Source organism: Vigna umbellata, chromosome 8 (genome assembly GCF_029865625.1).
Source record: "Vigna umbellata cultivar VRB3 chromosome 8, Vumbellata_1.0, whole genome shotgun sequence".
Classification (NCBI taxonomy): Eukaryota; Viridiplantae; Streptophyta; class Magnoliopsida; order Fabales; family Fabaceae; genus Vigna; species Vigna umbellata.
Window position 1 is genome coordinate 12,088,113 of NC_142172.1, and position 20,339 is coordinate 12,108,451.

The following is a 20,339-nucleotide window of genomic DNA, read 5'->3' on the forward strand; positions in this document are numbered from 1 at the left end:
ATTTCAACAATTTTTTGTATGAATTAAAAAATAAAAACAATTTTCCTCTACAAAATTTATGCAATAAAATTTTTATAATTCTTTTAATTTATATTTTTTTTCAAAACTTTTATGAGTTGTTATAAGAAAATTGGAGGAAATAAGTTTCTTACATTAGAAATGGATTAAGTAAAATGGCATGGACACATGTCCTCTTTTGGTCATTCCCAGCGAGGCACCCAAATTAGTTCAAACCCTCCATCACCTGCCTGCCTCCATCTTCTCAAATAATAAAAACGTTGCAAACCAGAGCCAAAAATTAAATTAAATATATAAACAAAAATAAGAAGCAAAAAATACAAAGAAAACCCCAAATCCAAGACAAAGAGAGAGACTCAAATCTCTCTCTCTGATCAGATCGGACACCCTCCGCGAAACGCAATACACCGCACGCAATTTCGATTCCTTTGTTTCTCCCAAACTTTATTTTCTCAAATTTTGAAATTATTTCCCAATTTTTATGAATTCCTTTCATTGCACCGTTATTGTTCCTCAGTTCCGCGATCTGGGAAATTCCTTCTGATGCTAGGGTTTGGGGTTGCGAGGGTGATGGCGTTTTACGCGTTGAGGTTTTGAATTTCTGCGTTTTTCTTTTTCGTTCTAGATCGTTTGTTCGTGGTTCTCTAATGGCATCGGCTCAGGTGCTGCCTAACTCCTCCGCGTCGTCGCGGAAGCAAGAGCATCTTGAAGCTGGCAAGCGCCGGGTATGGATTTGGTTGATTTGGTTTTGCAGTTTCGTTTTGTCCTGATTGTGGACTTGTTGGAGATTGAGATTGGGAAATGTGTTGTTGATTTGCTTAATGCTGTGTTTTCTGTTGTTATAATGTCGCACATTTGTGCACGTGGGAGTAATGTGGATACTTCGGTATAGGGTTTTAATTTTTTTGGCTGGACATGGATGGATTTTTTTTATTTTTGTATGTCATGAACATTTTGTAGCTTTTGGATTCTTTTACTGATCGTGATTGGGATGGTAAAGGGAAGGGAATAGTGAAATGATCGGAGGGGAGCTGAAAAGAACTGGAACTTGTGATCTTCAATGACGCATTACTTGTCACTCTTTTAAGGTAGTGGAGGAGCAGAGAATAATGAGGGTGGTTGTTTCTGAGTTTGTGCAAGAGGAGGGTCTGTTGGATGGAGCTTGGGGATCTAGTAGCTTTTGAGGATCCATTTTTTGGGTTTACAAAGCCTATGATATTTTTTAGGCTGCTTCCACGGTTTTCAATTATAGTCATGGTTCAGTCATCTGACTTGATATTGGTGGAAATTGTAGACAAATGTGGCTGTTATTGTGGTTGCGGATACTCAAACCAAAAACCATGACATTGCAGCCAAAGCTGCGGTGGCAGGCCGTTCTTTTAAAACCTTAGTTGCTATCTTTTGTTTTGGGGATAGTGATAATTATCTTGTAAGAGTAACTTTTTCTCCCTTCTAAGGATTTACTTATCCTTCTTTTGTATGTTACTCATACATTATTGCATTAAACTCAGCCGCACTTGTGCTTTTTGTTTAGGACTGGACTACTTGATATCTACTAGCTAGTTTCATTCGTGGCCAGGTCTGTTTCTTTAACCACCAGCTTATTTTGCACCGACTCTTGGGTTTGATTTGCATCATACAACCAGGGAAGATGTTTGCTGAATAATAATAATAATATTACATTATTATAATACTTATCCTTCTTCCCGGTTCCCTTTTTTGAAGAGTCCTATTTTAAAATAAGCTTCAGTAAACGTAAATAATTCAAGCATATAATAATTTACCATGTGCATTTGGGGATTGAATTTACGAAATTATACCATATAAAAGAATAAACTAGTTAGTTTATCATACAACCAAGGAAGCCATTTACTGAATACTAATATTGTATGTTAATAATTTTCCTATGAAAGATTTTCCTTTGGGTGCTAAATGCCTCAAGTTATGTTTTTGTCTTAAATGTTGGACTTTACATGCTTTGTAAGATGTAGTATATCTCAGTAAATCTTGATTTAGTTAATTTAATTCTAGTCCCTTTATGTAGTTTTGCTGAAGTGATTCAGTCCTTTATTTGGTTTAGAATATTATTTCCTTTTGGAATGTTATTGAAATCGGCTGTCGTACTATAGAAGTGTTCTCAGAATTCTCAGTTAATTACATGGGTTCTTTGAATGAAAAGGGGTGTTTTTTGTCTCTAACTTTTACTTAGAGGTTCTATATTGACATGTCACTGTCACTGTGATAGTTCTGCATAATCCCCCTATTCTGTTAAGAACCCAGTATCTCTACTTAAAATTGTTTGGTGAAGATTCATGAATGTGCTTTTTTATATTTGACACCTCGCCTTAAGTAATAACCCTCTGGGCTTGAAGTGTGGGCAATTCATTGGTCCACCTCAGTCTGTGTTGAAATTTAACTTGTAATTAAATGAATCGGGCCATGTAATTTAACTTGTAATTAGAGGCTTTGAGACCTTGTCAAGAAATACATCACGCCTAAGCTCAACATGAAGACACAGATGAATGGTTTTATATCTAATAGATTCCTTATATTTTCAATGCAATTTGATTACTCATTTCATTATTACTTCCTAGTTATTGTGTTGTGCTACTTTGTAGTTTGTACTACTTCTGAAAAGCTATTCTCTTTTTTATGTTTTTTATTTTGTCAATCTCAAATATTTTGGATTTTTTGGTCTTGCAGCTGGAGGAGTTTCGTAAAAAGAAAGCTGCAGAGCGAGCCAAGAAGACTTCAAACTCTAGCCAAGTTAACAATTCTGATGATAACTTGAATAAAAAACAATCTTCTGAAGTTGAAAATGTACGCATTAACGAGTTTGATGGAGTTACGACATCTGATGGTGTGGGAGGAGCTGTTACTGACAGTTCAACTTTGGGGATTGGTAATGACAAGAATCAGAATTTGTTTAGCCAAAGTAGTAATCAAGGGTCTTTGGCTGATAAAACTTCTTCTGTGAGGAATGATCTTAGTACACCTACAAATTTGGTGGAGGCAAATTCCAATACTGATGAATATAGTAGATATAATGCTTTAGTTACCGAATCTGCGGATTTTAGTCAAAACAATGAGACAAATAATGTGAATGATATATATGGAATTCCATCAGGGGCAACAAACCACCAAAGTGTTCTTCTACACCCGCAGGAAAGTCAAGAATTCGATAGTAGTGCTAGTCAATTTAGTTTACATGGGATGAATGATGACCAGTCAAACAAGAGTAGCAGCTCTTTGAAGGAATATGCTGTTACTAATAATCTCACTTCACATTTTCCTTCAAAAAGCATACCTCAAAACTCTGTTGATGTTCTACAGCAAATCAAGCTGACAAATTCTAGCACTTTAGATAGTGGCTACTCACATAATTCGCTTTCTGGAGGTAACAGTTTATTTTTCAATTTCCTTTTATAGTTTCAAACTTTTGTAATTTGTTTCTTGTTTTACCTTTTTCATCCATACAACCTGACAATCACATTAGTGCTCTTTGCTGACGTAGTTGTGCATAATCTATGTTTTATTTCAGGTTTCAGTGAGTCTTTCAGCTCCAAGTTTAGTAGCTCTGATAATAATCTGCCTAGTCTTCATGGGGCAAATATGCCAAAATTTAATTCCACAGGTTTGGAAGCAAGAAGTTCCTCTTATAATAGACCAATACTTCCATTGCCAGTGGAGTCTAGTTCTAGGAGGTCACGTCCATCTTTTCTTGATTCTCTAAATGTCACCAAAACTTCTTTGGGCTCTCCATTTCCTCAATCAGAGCAAAGTTCCTCTATGTCCAACCATCTAGAATCAAGCAGCAATGATATACCAGGCTCTACTTATTTCCCTAAGCCACCTGAAGAGACTAAAAGTGTGCCACTTTTCCCAAATTTTAGAACTGAGAATGTTGATAATGATAATCATGGTACTCTGTTAAGTGCTAAGGAAAATGGCATGGAGAAGAATGCGTATTACTCATCTTCAAAAAATGAAGACTTTGCTGCTTTAGAACAGGTGATTTCTGCTAGTTATGGTCATGATAATACTCTCTTGGAGCCTGTTATACGATGGATTAGTGCTTTACTTTGTGTATGCTTTTTTGATGAATTAGTATAAAAAATGATTTTGTTTTGTTTATTGAGTTTTCTGTTTAATTTACTAGTTACAAATGTCTGTTTGTACAAGCATTTGGTTGATGGGAATATGTATACGCTAAATATAAGCTAAAATGTGCCTACTTTTTATTAGAGTTGGAGGATTTTTTTATGATTTTGTACTTAAATGGTGAATGAAATGTCAGTAGGTTAGAACTAATATATTTCTATACGTGATTGTGATGTTGATGTTTGTCTAGTTTAAATTAATGGAATGTGGATACAAATTATCCATCAGATTGGTTCACCCATTCAAGCAGCAGAATATTAGTTATTATTTGTGGGTAACTATATCCAAGTTAGTTCCATTAACGTATTGGAGGTAGTTTAATTATTATGAATATGTGTTAGAAACTAAAGTGTCATGTAGTAGCAAATTTATTATAAAATAGTTCTCTATTAGAAACTTCAGGATGACATTTAGGTGTTGCAAATAACCACTTTAGAAAACAGTTTGTACTAGAAACTTCAGGTGGCAGTTATATGTTGAAAATAACCTTATGTACGAGGTCTTTCCATCTGTAGTAGGTTTTGTAATTACCCAATGTGAAGTTATTTGCAGTTTGTGGACAGAGAATACTCTGTTGGAGACTTTTGTCTCTAGAACAGCAAATTCTAGTGCTGTCTTGTGTTTGATTTCGGTGCTCAATATTATAATTTGTTTCTTTATTAACTGGTCTTGTATCAGTCACACACTAGGGATGTAACCTCACTATTTACTAGTGTGGGGTCCTACTTTTGATATGTCAACTATGATTTGATTCTTTCTTTGGTTTGTGGGTGTAAAAATATTTTATTTGAGTGTTGAACATGCAACCCTGAAATTATGCATATTGGTTGTATAAAAAGCATTAGAAGCTGAGTATATTTGTATCTTATCTTTTTTACTTTTGTTTATCATTTCTTCCGTGGGTAGGCATACTTTATGCTTTGCATATTTGTTTGGTTGGTAGGTCTTTTATATGTCCCTCAACTCTCAAAAGTTTGTAATTGTTATGCCTTAACTGAATTTGTAAATTGTAATTTTTAGTTGGTATTGAAATTATTGTAGTGAAAATGCACTCATGTAATAGACATCTTAGTTTTCCGCTCCTTTATATATGGGAAAAATAAAGGTTATATTTGTTTATATTTTTGTTCTCTTTTGTTTTGTAGTATATTGAAGATCTAACAAAAGAGAAGTTTTCCTTGCAACGTGCTCTTGAGGCTTCTCAAGTGTTAGCTGAGTCACTAGCTACTGAAAATTCAACTCTAACTGATAATTATAATCAACAGGTTTGCCCATGTATTGCAGTATATAATTTTGAGGATTATTCAACTTTGACACTTTTGCAGTTTTTATTTCTTTTACGTTACTTTCTAATCTATTTCTCTCTTAAAATCTAAACTAATGGTAAGTGACAACTTTATTAGTTACTATAGTTATAAAATATGCTTCAGTGTTTCAGAACTAAAGGTGTTTTTCCATTGCACATATTGTGATATTGCATTTGTGTTATTTAATTTTAATAATTTAAAACATGCTAATTGTGTAGTACTCTGATCTTTGTTATCTTGGTTTCACTTCAAACCTTATTTTGAATTTAACTTGGTGCATCATGTTTACTTTTGTGGTAAGATAGTTGTTTGTATGGATATGAAGCAGTCACAATTTTTTGTTTCCTTGATTTTGTAGAGAAGTGTTGTCAACCAATTAAGATCAGATATGGAGAAGTTACAAGAAGATATCAAAGCCCAACTGGTTTGTATCAACACTTCCTATTGGTTATCTAGTTGCATAATTTTTTGGCTGTGCTGGTACTTTTGCAAGTTCATTTGCGCATTTGCTTCTATTTATATTACTAGATCATATATTGGAAATATTTTTATAAATTTAATTATTATTACAAATTTGTAGTTATTATAAATTAAAAATTAAAAAATATTTTATATATCCATGAAGTTGTTCATAGTCTTTTGAACGGCAATATTAGGGGGTTTAAGCTTAATTGAGATAGTATACTTAGCCTCATATAAAACTTGATGCAGAGATAATCAAGCATCGAATTAAGCGATGCGTACAGAGCTTGTTGAATTGAGCTTCTTAGTGAGCTCATTGTGATTCCTTCCCATGTTTTCAGTAAGTAGAAAGTTTATGATTGGATTAATTGGATGGCTCTTTGTATCATTTTGTCTGGAATATGAATGATATAATTTGGTATACACGATAGGTGTTTTCACTTTCTTGATACCCTTCCATTTCACTTTATATCCTTGGTTTCCTGAAATGGTGCACCACCGAGGATTATTTGGGTCACCACAAATTTAGGAAAGGTGCTAAAACAACGAAAGTTGTTCATGGTCATCAATTACCTTTTATTTATAGAATCTTTTTCCGTGCTTTCCATAGTCTTTTTTCTTATTTATTAAGTGTCTGTGGTTATCATAATTGTTAATAATTGATGGCATGGCGGCTTATGGTGGAAGCCATGGCAGACCAAATAAAATTTGTATATGTATGTGTATGTATATTACATATTAAGAAAGCTATATGGAATAAACTGAATAAAGAATATTTAAAGAATAAGCTAAAAAAAGCAGAATTGAAAAAATTGGCAGTATAATTATTGAAAGCGAATAATTATAAAGCAGTATAAATATAAGAAAAAGAAGCATAGACATTAAAAAGTATTGAATAAAACATAATTGAGAAGGAAGAGTTAAAAAAAGGTATAAATATTAAAAAAAAAGAATTGAAAAGAATTTTTAACTAAAGAAGTAAATAATTAATATAAATGATGAAAAATAAAAAATATTCCCATAAGGAAATAAAAAATCAAAAAGGCCGTGAAAGTTGATTCTGAAAGATTTCTAAGAAAGGAGGACAGCGGTTGCCTTCCAGGGGTGGGGCATTGATAAAGATTTTAAGAGTATTTGACTAAATGTTTGGATGCTTATGGGTTATGCAGGTAGTTATGACTCATGAGGGAGAAAAAGTATGTGTGCTCTAACTTGAAGGGAGTGTTAGAATAGTTTATATTATCTTTCAAGCAAGAACTACTGCACTGTAAGCTTGGAATATACAATTATATATAGCTTGAAGGGAGTGTTAGAATAGTTTATATTATCTTTCATGCAAGAATTGTTGCTCTGTATCTATTTGAAACCTAGTAGTATCCTAGGGGATTCTCTTGTTTTGTCATCTTTCCTTAATTTCTGCAAAAGCCGTTGTAAGCTAACTATCCTTATAATATATAAATCTGAATCAGTAGAAATATCTAAGTTAAAATCCCTCGAACTCCTTTACTCATATATTTCTTTTAAGTGCCATCACTTATTTCTGCAGTGTGGTGTTTTTCCCAAAATCTAAGATTGTTGTGGTCCTATTTTGGAGCTAAAGTTTTTAGTGCATTAAGCTTGGTTTAACTTCTGCCACATTGATTATTGATTATCTTTGGTTGAAAATAGACTGTTTTCATGTCAACAGGCTGAGCTTCAGGCTTTCAAGAGTGAGTATACAAATGCTCAACTAGAATGTAATGCAGCTGATGAGCGTGCAAAATTATTAGCATCTGAAGTTATTGGTTTAGAGGAGAAGGTACTGATTTTTCTTGGTATGTTTGCCTTTTATTCTTTTCAGGATAAAATGTATTTTTTCCCAATTTTTCTCTGAAATCCAGTTGTTAACTTATTTTGAAATTTTTTAATATACATCATGTTGGCATTTTCTTATATTTGATTTACTACTTTACTGTCATTTGAAATTAATTGACGACTAAAATGTTATGCAAAACAGATAGAAATGACAAATTAAGAAATAGTGTTATTGATATATGTTCTAATGATTTGTTGAAGGAATTATCATGAAATGAATTGAATCAATGAAACTGATAAGTTAACTATTGACTTTTTCATTATGCTTCAATCTAGATACAACATATTCAAAATTCACTTAACTTACAGAAGATAACACGTATGTGGATAAAATTTTCCTGATCAAAACCTTTTTCTTTTTGGCATGCGTCCCATTGTGAAAATTCCATAGAATCTAGAGATCCAAACTATTCTAGGAACCAGTTGAAATAGCATAGGAACTTTTTTAATTCCAAGAGCCAAACTGTCCTGAAACTGACGTTTGAATTGAAACAACACCCCTACATTTTAGTGTGTGTTTGTTGTGGAAGTTATTGGGTGCACCGGCTTGGTTTTGCATCATATTGGTTGTGCACGCAGGTGAATTCTATTCTAGCAATTGGGTATTTGGGCACTTGCCTCAGTTCTAGAAATGATGTCCATTTTTGGAAGGTTCAATCTTAATTTGTAACAGTGGAGTAAAAACTTCTTTTGACTGTTTGCCATGTTATCGAATGTGTTTTCTGTTGCCAATCAGTTAATCAGACGACTTTGTCCCCTTTTGATTAAGTCAAAGGAGCCAAATGCCCTAGTATTTTAAGTAAATTTTGAAGATTATTTTTTATTGCTAATGATGAGTATGTTGTTAATTTTAAGTAAATTTATAATTTTTAAACTTTTATATATATATATATATATATATATATATATATATATATATATATATATATGATGATGCTTAAACTATTATATGCACACATAATTGAACTTTAAAAGTATTTTCGTACAAGTTTGGAAAATTATATTTTGCATTTTACTATCTGCGTATGTTCCTCCTATATTTATTCTTTGGATATAAATTTATATTAGAGGTTCATTCTTGGTTTATGTTTTGAACTCATGTTCAGTGTCAATCCCTCATCTTATCCCAGATAGGATCTGAGTTTGATGATCCAATGATGTTTTTTTATGGAGGCTTCAAAAGATAAAAGTATAATAGCTTGGATTATTTGGAGTACATATCAGAAAAAAATTGATTTTGTACTGTGGAAAAAATTTACATGTAACAGTTTACCAATATTTGTATCTTAGAGAACAGAGATGTAAAACCATTGATAAACTTCCTCTGAAAAATTGAACTTTTTTAGGAGAACTGATATTTTATTTGTTAATGAAGCCTAATGGAAGGGTAACTCCAAATTTTAGAATTTATAATTAAATTAACTTTCAATACAAAGTAAAATGGATCACTTGTTAAAAGAAGGAATTCCACATCCATATTTTGATGTGTGCACAGTGTTTATGTAATGTCTGTCCCCTAAATCGTGGCATGCAAATGTCAGTGTTCCAATCTGAACTCATGTAGGTAGATTTTTGTGTGTGTGTGTATATATATATATATATATATATATATATATATATATAGCAAATATATTAGATTATAGCTTTAATCTGTCGTGTTCAACAAACCCGTCAGGCACTCAGACTAAGGTCCAGTGAGCTAAAGCTTGAGAAGCAGTTGGAAAATGCACAAGCTGAAATTTCTTCATACAGGTACTTTTGAGGTTTTAAATTTCCTTCAAATGAACTATAGATGGCAAGATTGTGATTTGTTGAATGTTCAATCATTGATTACAGCCAAAAAGATAGCACTAATACGAAGGGTATCTGTGTTAGGAAATCCGGTCTTATATTTAATCTTGCAGGTGGGACTTGCAATTGAAACTTCTTGTGTCGATGTAATTTCTTTTGATGATATTGGGTTGTTAATATCCAAATTCGATGGTATTTTGTCTCATCTCTGAATATTTGAAATCATTGGATAAGCTCAAAGCATAGTTATTTAAAGAAATTTGAGGTCATTGGTGAATAGATGAATTGGTGCTAGGAAGTTAGAGCCAAAAACTGAAAGAAAAAAAAGCATGCCATTACTTATCCTTCATTTTCTGCCTAAGCCTTTAAGATCCCTGTTCACACCACTTTTCATGCATGTTTGGGTAATTGGTGCAGAATTGCTGGAGTAGAATTTATTTCTGAAGAAATAATTTTGAAAATCATTGTTCTCATACTTGGTTTTCCCTCCCATGCATATGTTTCTTGTATGGAGATTTCTTTTCCTTGAAGTTCTTACTTTTCCTAGTAGAATATGAAAATGAAATTTCCTAGTGTTTTAAGAGAAGTTTATGAAATTATTTGGGAGAATCACCCACATTTAATTTTTGGTGGCTGAGAAAATAACAGTTGAAATTACCTTTCACTGAATTTAATTTTGTTTTTGGCCCTAATCTAACATTGGGTTGGCAGCTAGACATTGAAGCTCTTACTGTATAGATAACTTTTTCTGCATTTTTTAGTTTAAATATAATTGACCTCATTCTGACGGAATTTGACATGATGTCAGCTCCTAATTTCCCCTTTTTTTTGGTTGATTCTTGGGCATTTTAAAATAGTTTTCTTATTTCATCTGGGGCAATAACTATTCTTAATAAATATTGCAGAAAGAAAATTTCTAGCCTAGATAAAGACCGCCATGATTTGCACTCCACTATTGATGCCCTACAAGAAGGTAACAAGACTTTAGCTGTTTTTTATTCTGCATTTCAATTCGACAAATTTTGATGTTCCATTTTAAGTTGTAATTTTTATTTATTATTGGCCATCCGGATTGTGTTTAAGGTTGGCGCCTATAATTATTTGAAGCTTATAAACTGGCAATGAGAATAGAAAATAGAAAACTAATGTTTTTGGATTGTAGATATGACATCTCTCTCTGTAGCTTATAGTCATACAAACGGATAATGTTCATTATCCAAATTCCAATAATCTGAGTACTGTGCTTTTAGTCTTTAGGTTTTATATTATTGAAAATAATGCTGATCTTATGTACTTGAAGAGCAAATGTTACACAGTTACTGTTGTCCCTAGTTAGGTTCACTTGGTGGTTAACACTGTTCTATAAAAAAAACCGTTTATCCTTTGTTTTAACTTTTCAACATGGTCAAGTCTGATATCTATAACTCTGTGTAGTCTTTTGTTTTCTCAAATTGTTGTTTTTGAAACAAATACTATCTTTTGCATGGAAGTCTTAACGCATGCCTACTTTGATATATTCAGGACTTAAATTGTTGATGTTTTTACATTTATTGTTTTTTCTGTTATATTTGGAAATCTATCATAGTGCATATTGCGGAATTATTTTATGCTTATGGCTTTTAACTGTTTATCTTTTTCTGAATATATAGAGTTAAGTGAATTGATTTGTTTGTCCTTTTCTTTTTATTGGTGTATATCATGTGATTAATTCATTTTGTCCGTTTGAATTACTTTTGTCTTTTCGTTATGAAGACAAAAATATTGGAGATGTGGTAAAAAAATCCTAGTAAACCATTCATGGCAACCTCTTAATATGAATCAAATGCAAACAAGTTTTGTTTAAGTTGAAATATTATGAACTCAGAAACCCGTGTTCTTGCTTTGCTGTTACCCTGATACAGAAAAGAAGCTGCTGCTTTCTAAGATGCGAAAGGTTTCAACCACTGGAAAGTCTATCGAGAGTCAAACAAGTAAAAGGGATATTTCTACATCCACCGAGGACTTAGGTTTGTTTGCCTTAGTTAGCACTATTACTTTGTCTGTTTTTGGTATTCGTTATGGTTTTTCAATTTACATATGTTGTGTATTCGGCATCAATTGGGCAATTTTGCATACTAATCTTCAACTCAAGCCTGTTTTCTTTGTTTCATTATTCTTAAGTAGGAATGAGAGAATGAAATGCTTAGTATCCACTAATAAAATATGCTTAAAACAGAAAAAAGTCTAAGGTCTATAAAAGTTCTTATGCAGACAAGCATATGAATATATGATGTAATATACCTAGCTTAGGTTAATTTTATTTTATTATATTGTTATACTTGAAGATTTAGTCTTTTTGCTGGAAAGACTTGAGTGAATATCTATGCTCAGCAGCAATATGCATACAACATATATATGTATGTATAAAGGGGAGGGATCTACGTACTTTGGAGTAAATTTAGAATGTTGCTCTTAATTTGGACCATTTATTTGAATTCAAATCAATGGTTTAGATTAAATAACTAAATCTCCTCACGTGACCCATCTTTCACAAGCTTCCGTCTTCTCATCTTAAACAAATTGTCCCCCTATCATAAAACTCTCCGAGCATTTTACTTCAGGGGAGTCACCACGAGATAACAACTTCAGTATGGCTTCATTGCACTGTTGCAAGTGCAGCAAACTAGTGCTGTGGCGCAACAGTGCCATCATCTCACTCTGATCCTATCCACACACTTAACCACCACATCTCTGCTTTTTTCAACATAGTGCAAGAGTTGAGCCCTGGAGGTCCCATTGGTGGTCGAATAGAAGAGATGCTCAATGGAGTATTTAAATGTTTGGTTTTACCTCCATAATAGTTAGCTTTTCAGGGTTAGTTCCTGAAGTGCTTGGGTACATATGACAGTGATTATTCAATCCAAAAATGGGGCAAATGAAATGCTTAATATGTTATATCATTTGTAGCATCTCCTGTTGTCGGTAAGCTACCATTCAAGATTCATCATCACATTGGATTACATAAAAAAAGTTAGGATTTTCAACTTGTTTTCACTTAATTGAAAACAACTTTAGCATTTCCGATATCTAAATTTGTCTTTCGAAGATTTCTGATATGATTCTAACAATCTCTATTAGAGAATGATGAGCCACCATTGTTCAAAATAGTAGCTACCTTTCCTTGATGTAATCCTTCCTCAGATTTTTCCACCAGATTTTTTGCAGCAACAATCATTTTAGGACACCTCATATAGTACACTTTTGGGGCTAAGCTTGGCGTGATTGTGATCGCTATTGAATGATTTAATAACCCAATAGCTTTCAATGTCCACCTCTTGAATAGTAAACAGAGACTGACAACCTTTTCAAAAAGCGGAGCACATTCTTTATTTGACAAATGATATCCTGATTTCTTCATCCACGCATCTTTTCACTTTTTGTTGATCTTTACTGCAACAAACCAAGACCACAGGTTGTGCAGTACCTGATCAAACACATATACCAAACCATTCTTCTTGGCAAATGAACTATAAAATTTCTCACCTTTTCAATAGACTCATACTCCATCCCAACACAGGGTTTGATATTAAATTCTTCAACACTTGAAGAATTTGGCTCTTCGAAGGAAGTTCCTGTATCTGTATGCATAACATTAATGGGTTCAATTTGTTGTCTTGGACAATTATCAAATATATGTTATCATTAAACAAGACAATTTCTGCACGAAGTTACATTGTTTCAACAATAAGAACTTGCAAAAATATATTTCTTGTGTTACAAATTATTTACAAAAACTAGAAATAAACAGTGTTCAGAATCATATTTTATTAGGCATGAACATCATAAAATAGAGTATTTTAAAAAAGCATCAGTTAGTGAAAGAGACATGATTTCAACATTTAGTTAAAAATATGAAATGTTAAATTGTGTACATGTGCTACTGTGAAATATGACATTAGCCGACAGCGGTATGGTGAGCTGGGTGAATTAACGGCAAATAAGTATGACGGGAGTGTACCTGTCACCATTGCTCAGCCTTAGGGAGAAGACAAAGGTAGGAAGTGGAAAACAAAGCTCTCGTGCTTCATCACAAGTCGCATTTTATGCACTAAATTTGGACTGTTAACGTAAAGTTAAAAACATGTTCCAAATTAAAAGTGACTGGTGTCACTTATTCTTGGACTAAGTGTAATTTAATATATATTATAGAAAAGGAGTATACGATATGGATGATAGGACGACCAGTTGAGACTAGGAGAGCCTGCACCTATGTAAAGACTTTTCAGACTATATAAAAAAATAACTTTATAAAGCTTTACAAGACTATTTTTCTGACAGCCGAAACAACTAGTCCTTTCTCAACAGTATTTGACTAAAATGATAATAATATCACCACTCACCACCCATCCCGCTTTTCCCTTCTTGCAATTTACTCCAAATTACTGGATTCAAACGCCTCCAATTCGTGCCTCCCAATCGTTGTCTACAGTAAACACCCCAATCCAAACACAGCCTAACAGTAGGTGCAACTAGTCTTTTAACATTTTTAAATCATTCTTTTATGTAACTTATTGCAAGAATGTCTTATACACGGGTAATATAACCAAGATCTGGTATCCGATTTTTCCAGCTTATATAATGGTGTGTTCTTTCTTATATTTTTATGGCGAATGTAACATTTGTTGGTATTTGCTCTTGTTTGGTTAAAGTCACGAAAGATTAGTTAGGTTTTCTTTTGGATCATATGCTCCTCTTCATTCAAGGATTTTTGTTTGAGTTATGAGTCATGACTGGCTGGCAACTGATGCTGATTAAAGTACTTGCTATTGCTTTTAGTATTTTACTGTATTTGTATCTCGTTATGTTTATATATCTATATTTAATGCAGCAAGTGAAGATCCAGCTTCTAACTCTTCTAACTCAGAAATCAATGATAATGCTGCTGAGGCCTCTAGTTCGTCGTCCTTAGTTCCTGAAACTAGACGCTCATCTCTTGGCGTTTCTCCTGTTAATATTCCTCATGATCAAATGAGAATGATTGAGAACATTAATGCACTTATTTCTGAGGTAGGGTTCGGTCTGTTGAGAATTCGGTGGGTGGTATATACCCCACCTCTTTTGTTTACTATTTGGAGAATTTCTTCTGTCATCCATCTTGCCTTCCATATTTTACCAGAGTAGAGTGAAACTGTTATCAAACAAGCCCACATTAACCTGTCTACCTTTTGTTGTGTAGCTGGCATTAGAGAAAGAAGAATTGATAAAATCCTTGACATTGGAATCATCTGAGTGTTCCAGGATGAAGGTAATTCAATTAGAATGCATTGTATTAAATATAGAAAACATTTTTAAAACGGGAGATGTAACACGCGGAATAGCTCGTTATTTTACTTACTCAAACACTTGTAATCCTATAGTCAAACTGCTAGCATCCCAAATCTAAAGGATACACGACGTCCTTTGTATGTGAAACATAATAGTTCGAGAAAACTAAATTATTTAAATTCAAATTACAGATTGAGGCATATATTTGCAACACTAATAAAAATTTCGGAGCTGCTTCTCTAAAGTTTTCAGAATTTTTTTTGCCGTAGTTTGTCACATTCTGGTCTGTTTTGTTATTTTGGTTGTCTTAGTCTAACCTGGTAATATATGTTGTTTCTTTTCCTAATTGAAGGAAATAAACAAGGAGTTGTCCCGAAAACTTGAGGTCCAGACACAAAGATTAGAGCTTTTGACTGCTCAAAGCATGGTCCATGAAAATATTTCTACTAAGCAACCAGATTCCCGCACTGTGTATGAGAACACCCAATATGCAGATGAGGGTGACGAGGTAACCTATGCTCATTTTCACTGTAGTTTGGTCATGTGATCTTATCGTCTGCATGTCTAGTGCTCGTCATTTATAATCCTCATATTTATTTTGAGGTTTTGATGACGAATCCCAGCATACTATTTTGTAATTGAAAGCTTCACTACTTTCGAGTAGTGCAAATATGAAACATTAGATACCTTGTTTATGCTGTTAGTTAGAAGTGTTGGGTTTGTTCTGAAACCATATCAAGTAGTTAAGGTTATAGAGTTTAGAAAACTTGAAAATGAAAAAAAAGGAATTGATGTGATTTTCTGGTACTAGGTTGTGGAAAGGGTGTTGGGATGGATTATGAAGCTGTTTCCTGGTGGACCTTCAAGAAGGAGAACCAGCAAACTTCTTTGATAGGATCTACATCGGACTTATATTTGTTGTCACCAAAGTCTTACCCAACTGTTTGGATGAATCATGAAGCTGTTTCCCAGTTGCCACCAAGGTAAAAAGAATCAGCACATTTCAACCCCAGATCCATGAGTAACATGTCGACAAAAGTCTACCGAGTTGCTTTTTGTTCTTGTAACCTCCTCAACAGAGTGGAGTTCGTGATCTGTAAATTTTGAGTGAATTATACAACAAATTCTTGAAAAGAACTGACTTTCTCTTCTGAGCTGCTGCTTATTGATCGGTGGTGAATCCGGCTGCAATTATTTTGGAAGATGGTAATAAAATCTGTTGTGCCGTTTTATCTCTGATTGAATTCCAAATTTTGTGGGTATATAACATTTGGGTATGAAAGAGACCGTACTAAGAAGCTTAGTGAGAGAGACAGATGAATTGTTAGAGAAAAATGAGATGTGAGAACATTTGTTGAATGTATATGCTAGATAGAGAAGGGCAAACAAAAGATTATTGTATTGACATGTAATTGGAGTGTGTATTTTTCAGTGCTTCACCTCACTTATGAACATTATATTTCCTTAGTATATACAGTGAACTACATTTACTAGTTATTTGAAGGTTAAGAGTTTCTCAAGTTTGAGTGAAAATTGTTCAAGTACTCCAATTTTAGTGCATTCTGCATTTCAAACAAGGAGACTAATTAAAATTCGAGATTTTAAACGATTTAATAAAATGGCTACGAGTGTATGGGAGAAGGTACCCGAAAATTTATTTATCTAATCAACATTACTGACGTCCGAAATTCTGAATATTTTCTAGAACGTAGAATTTGGAATTCATTTTTAGTATCTCAGATTATTTATGTTAGAATATTTCATATTCATCAAGAAAAAGGACTCCCAAAAACAATTTACAATCACCATCTCTTCGTATTCGAAAATAGGTACCCTTTCCCTTTCTCTACCTTATCATTCGCTTTATTATTTTGTAGTTCCGGAAAGCTTTCCGAACTCCCTTTCCAGTCTCAGTCCGCAAACTAAAGTGAAGGACATTTAATAATTAATCATTTATTAAAATATTAATGTTTTTTATAAGATTATTATCATCATTAGGAAGGACTATTCGTTTAAGATTTTGGAATTTACTTTTACATAAAGAAGTCCCGTAGTTCACAATTTTCATATATTCATTTTTTATTAGTTAAATTATTTGTTAGTAGAGTCTTAAATGAATGTGAACCTGAATAACAAAATACGGTATATGTAAATTAAAATTAGAATAGAAATGAAAACGAAAATCCTATTTTCTAAGTCAGAAATCTTTACGCATACGTTAATGTGCGGCATCTCCACTCACTGTCAGGAGGACACGGATACGTCGAACTAAATATTTTTATAGCACCGATTGAAAAAAAATGAAAATAATTAAATTATACTCTCTAAATCTTTCAATTTTTTTATAATATAGACTTCCCCATTTGAAAATAACTGAAATTTCTAGTTTTGAAAGAAATTTAAATATGCTCTCTTGTTAGTTTTTAGTATCATTTTACTTTATTTTTAAAGAATTATATCAATATTTATAAATAAAAAATTTATTGAAAATATAAAATTATTTCAATAAATAACGTTACTTATTAAAAAGTAAAATTTAACTATAATTCAACCCTACAAAACCGTTGTATGGTAGGTTTGCACTATTTTATATACTCTAAATTAGTCTTATCTCTTATCGATGTGCTATTTCCAACACATTTTCTCACACTGAAGTATATACATTATCTCTTGTTGATGTGCTACTTTCAACACATTCCCTCACACTAAAGTATATACATATTGAGCATGCGACTAAACATTAATGAGTGGTCCGATAATAGTTCGATAGCAGATGAAACAATACCTAACAAACAATAAGTATAGTTAGGATAGACTTTAACAAAACTCTCTTATCATGTTAAGAAACGAACTTTAAGCTTACTTAAACTTCACAAAATTGATTTTATTTTTTTTTTATTTATCAAAATTCTGTACCAATAGAATGAAGTCTAACTCAATCCCATAAAATCAACTTATAAAGTGAAGTTTGCACCTATTTATATACTCTAAATTGTGAGACTTTCAATACACTTCCTTACGTCGAGGTATATTCATTTCGACTGTGAGATTAAACATTAATAGATTATCTGATAACAATTTAATAATGATAAAATAATATATACAGCAACTAAAACAATAAATATCACTAGTCTCCAATTATACTCTCATTTGTTAAGCATAAAACTTTAAGCGTAAACCATAAAACCTTTTTTTTTTTTATCAAAATTCCGTACCAATATAACTATATAAACAAATATTCGGCTAAATTAGCCTGTTTGTTTCCATTCTAACCTTATATCAGCATCAGTTTAGACAGCATACACGAAAATTGCATCAAAATCAAGTGAAGCATACCAAGCTGAAGTAGATAATCCACAAAACTTAAAGCATGGGCGAAGAAGAAACAATAAGAACCAAAAGCAAAAAAAGAGTACAAAGAAACTTTCTCCAATATTCAAGTAGATTCACGGTGATTGCAAACAGCTTATCCAACTTGTAACCGGTTGGCTTGAAAACTTGACGAGAGTGTGTCTTAAAAAACACCATCTGATGACAGTGTGCTCTGAATATTTGAAGGCATAAGTATGTTGAATCCATCTGCTGCTGTAGAAACAATCATTCCAGGAATCTGTGCGTGCCAATGTAATTCCTTGAGGTCTTTCTGTCCCTGGTGAATAAACAATAGTTGGGGAGGCAGATCTTGAGGAGCATTAACTTGTTCTTTGGTTTTAGCTTTAAATTCAGCCTCCTCTTCTTCATCCTTTTCTAATGAAAGGTCCCATATTGTAAGCTGATTATCAGCAGATGAAACAGCCAATGAAGAGGCTTCATGTGGACTCCACTCAATGGATGTGATTGGATGTTTGTGGTATTCAAAATGTGCTACCAAAGAATCTCCTTCCTTGAGCAGTCTGAGATCACGAATAGAAATAGTCCCATCATCACTTCCCGAGGCCAACATACAACTAGCCAACCTGTTCCATGATATGACATTCACGTCAGCATTATGTGCCTTAAAAGATGCAGCCGGTGACTTCCCCAAACGGATATCCCATATAGCAATATTTCCATCCACAGAACAAGAAGCAAGAACGTGAGGTTCTGTAGGGCTCCATTGCAGATCTTCAACACTAGCAGTATGTCCAGTAAATGGAGCATTATCAACATTCCATGTTCCATCAGATGTAGGCTCCCACAGATAAATGCTATTACCACAATCCCCAGATACAAGCCTTCCAGGAACAAGAAGACTCCAGTCTATAGCATAACCTTCGTCTTTGTGTTTAAATATATGCAATGGGTCCTGAGTAAAAACTGCTGCAACTCCTTGGACACCTTCTGTTTCGGTCTCAGCCAGAGCATTGAGATGAGAGCTTAGGTCCCAGACCTGTACATTACCGGTATCAGCCCAAGCTGCACATATATGGGGATTTTGTGGCATGGAGCGTATACGGTTGATACATCCTTGGTGTGCAACCTTCCGTAACTGCAAACTGGGACCATGGGCAACATCTTCATTTTCATCCTCACTATCATCATCATCATCACTATCACTATCCTCACCATCCATTCCAGAGTCATCAGTTTGAAGTTTAGGTAGCGGTTCCCGTCTCTTTCCAGAAATATTTGATACTTTAAAAATTCCAATAGAATTCCAAGAAGGTTTCTCTGCCTGAGTCCCTGCCATGAAATATACTGTATGTGGAAATTCTGTTCGAACCAAACCCAGAGAGTCATGTAGAATATCAAAGCTCAAACAGGGCCATCCAATGTGAAAAGCATGAAGAGAATTGTAAGCAGAAGGGTCACACTGAAGCTCTTCACCTTCCTCTAACTTGTCCACCCCGGGTTGCCACACCTTAGCTGGAATTTCTGGAGCCAAAGATGAAGAAGACCCACCCTCTTTCTTAGACCCCTTCTTTTTGTTCTTCCGGTGTTTTATGCCGCGAGTCATATTCAATTGCAGTTTTCTCTTAATCTCTATTACAGACTCTTTTCGTTTCTTTCTTTCTTTTGTTTCCAGGTCCCCCACTCTGGAAGGAGAAGCCTTTGCTATTAAAATCAAACGTAGGTGGAACGAAAAGGTGTCGGCTAAGGTTGATTAGATGCACAAGAGACAAGGATTGATAATTTCTCGCACGCCAAGAAGCCGACGACGCTGAGAGGCCGACGACGCTGAGAGGCGCAACTCACGTCCGGACGCTGTTGATAGCGCGACGCTGTTAGCTTTGTTGCTATGGAAAGGAGGAGCGGTGCTGCCGCCGTCGGTGGTGGGTAGTGGTCACAACATTAGGGTTTGCGGCTTTGTGAAAATAACTGAAATTTCAAGTTTTGAAAGAAATTTAAAGATGCTCTGTAGTTAGTTTTAAGTAAAATTTTACTTTATTTTTAATTAATTATATCAATATTTATAAATAACACATTTATTGAAAATATAAAATTATTTCAATAAATAACGTT

At 33.6% G+C, this 20,339-nt stretch overlaps 1 protein-coding gene and 1 pseudogene across 1 annotated transcript; one reads left to right on the forward strand and one right to left on the reverse strand.

Annotated features, from left to right (window-relative positions):
* Window positions 1-290: 290 nt before the first annotated feature.
* BLI (protein BLISTER) lies at window positions 291-16,417 on the forward strand. The gene is made up of 13 exons (XM_047321363.2): window positions 291-743; window positions 2,722-3,415; window positions 3,560-4,029; window positions 5,325-5,444; window positions 5,845-5,910; window positions 7,636-7,746; window positions 9,478-9,554; window positions 10,499-10,566; window positions 11,495-11,599; window positions 14,461-14,639; window positions 14,809-14,877; window positions 15,250-15,405; window positions 15,709-16,417. The coding sequence occupies exons 1-13, from the start codon at window positions 666-668 to the stop codon at window positions 15,787-15,789; spliced, it is 2,274 nt and encodes a 757-aa protein (XP_047177319.1). The 5' UTR covers window positions 291-665; the 3' UTR covers window positions 15,790-16,417.
* Window positions 16,418-18,125: 1,708 nt separating this feature from the next.
* LOC124844425 (protein HEAT STRESS TOLERANT DWD 1 pseudogene) lies at window positions 18,126-20,322 on the reverse strand (annotated as a pseudogene).
* Between the last annotated feature and the right edge of the window lie 17 nt (window positions 20,323-20,339).

What these genes read in the sequence shown, in the direction of transcription:
- BLI (XM_047321363.2), top strand. Translation starts at nt 666, where the DNA reads ATGGCATCGGCTCAGGTGCTGCCTAACTCCTCCGCGTCGTCGCGGAAG. An exon ending in GCTGAAATTTCTTCATACAG is followed by an intron (nt 9,555 to 10,498) that starts GTACTTTTGAGG and finishes TAAATATTGCAG; the next exon opens with AAAGAAAATTTCTAGCCTAG. An exon ending in CTGAGTGTTCCAGGATGAAG is followed by an intron (nt 14,878 to 15,249) that starts GTAATTCAATTA and finishes TCCTAATTGAAG; the next exon opens with GAAATAAACAAGGAGTTGTC.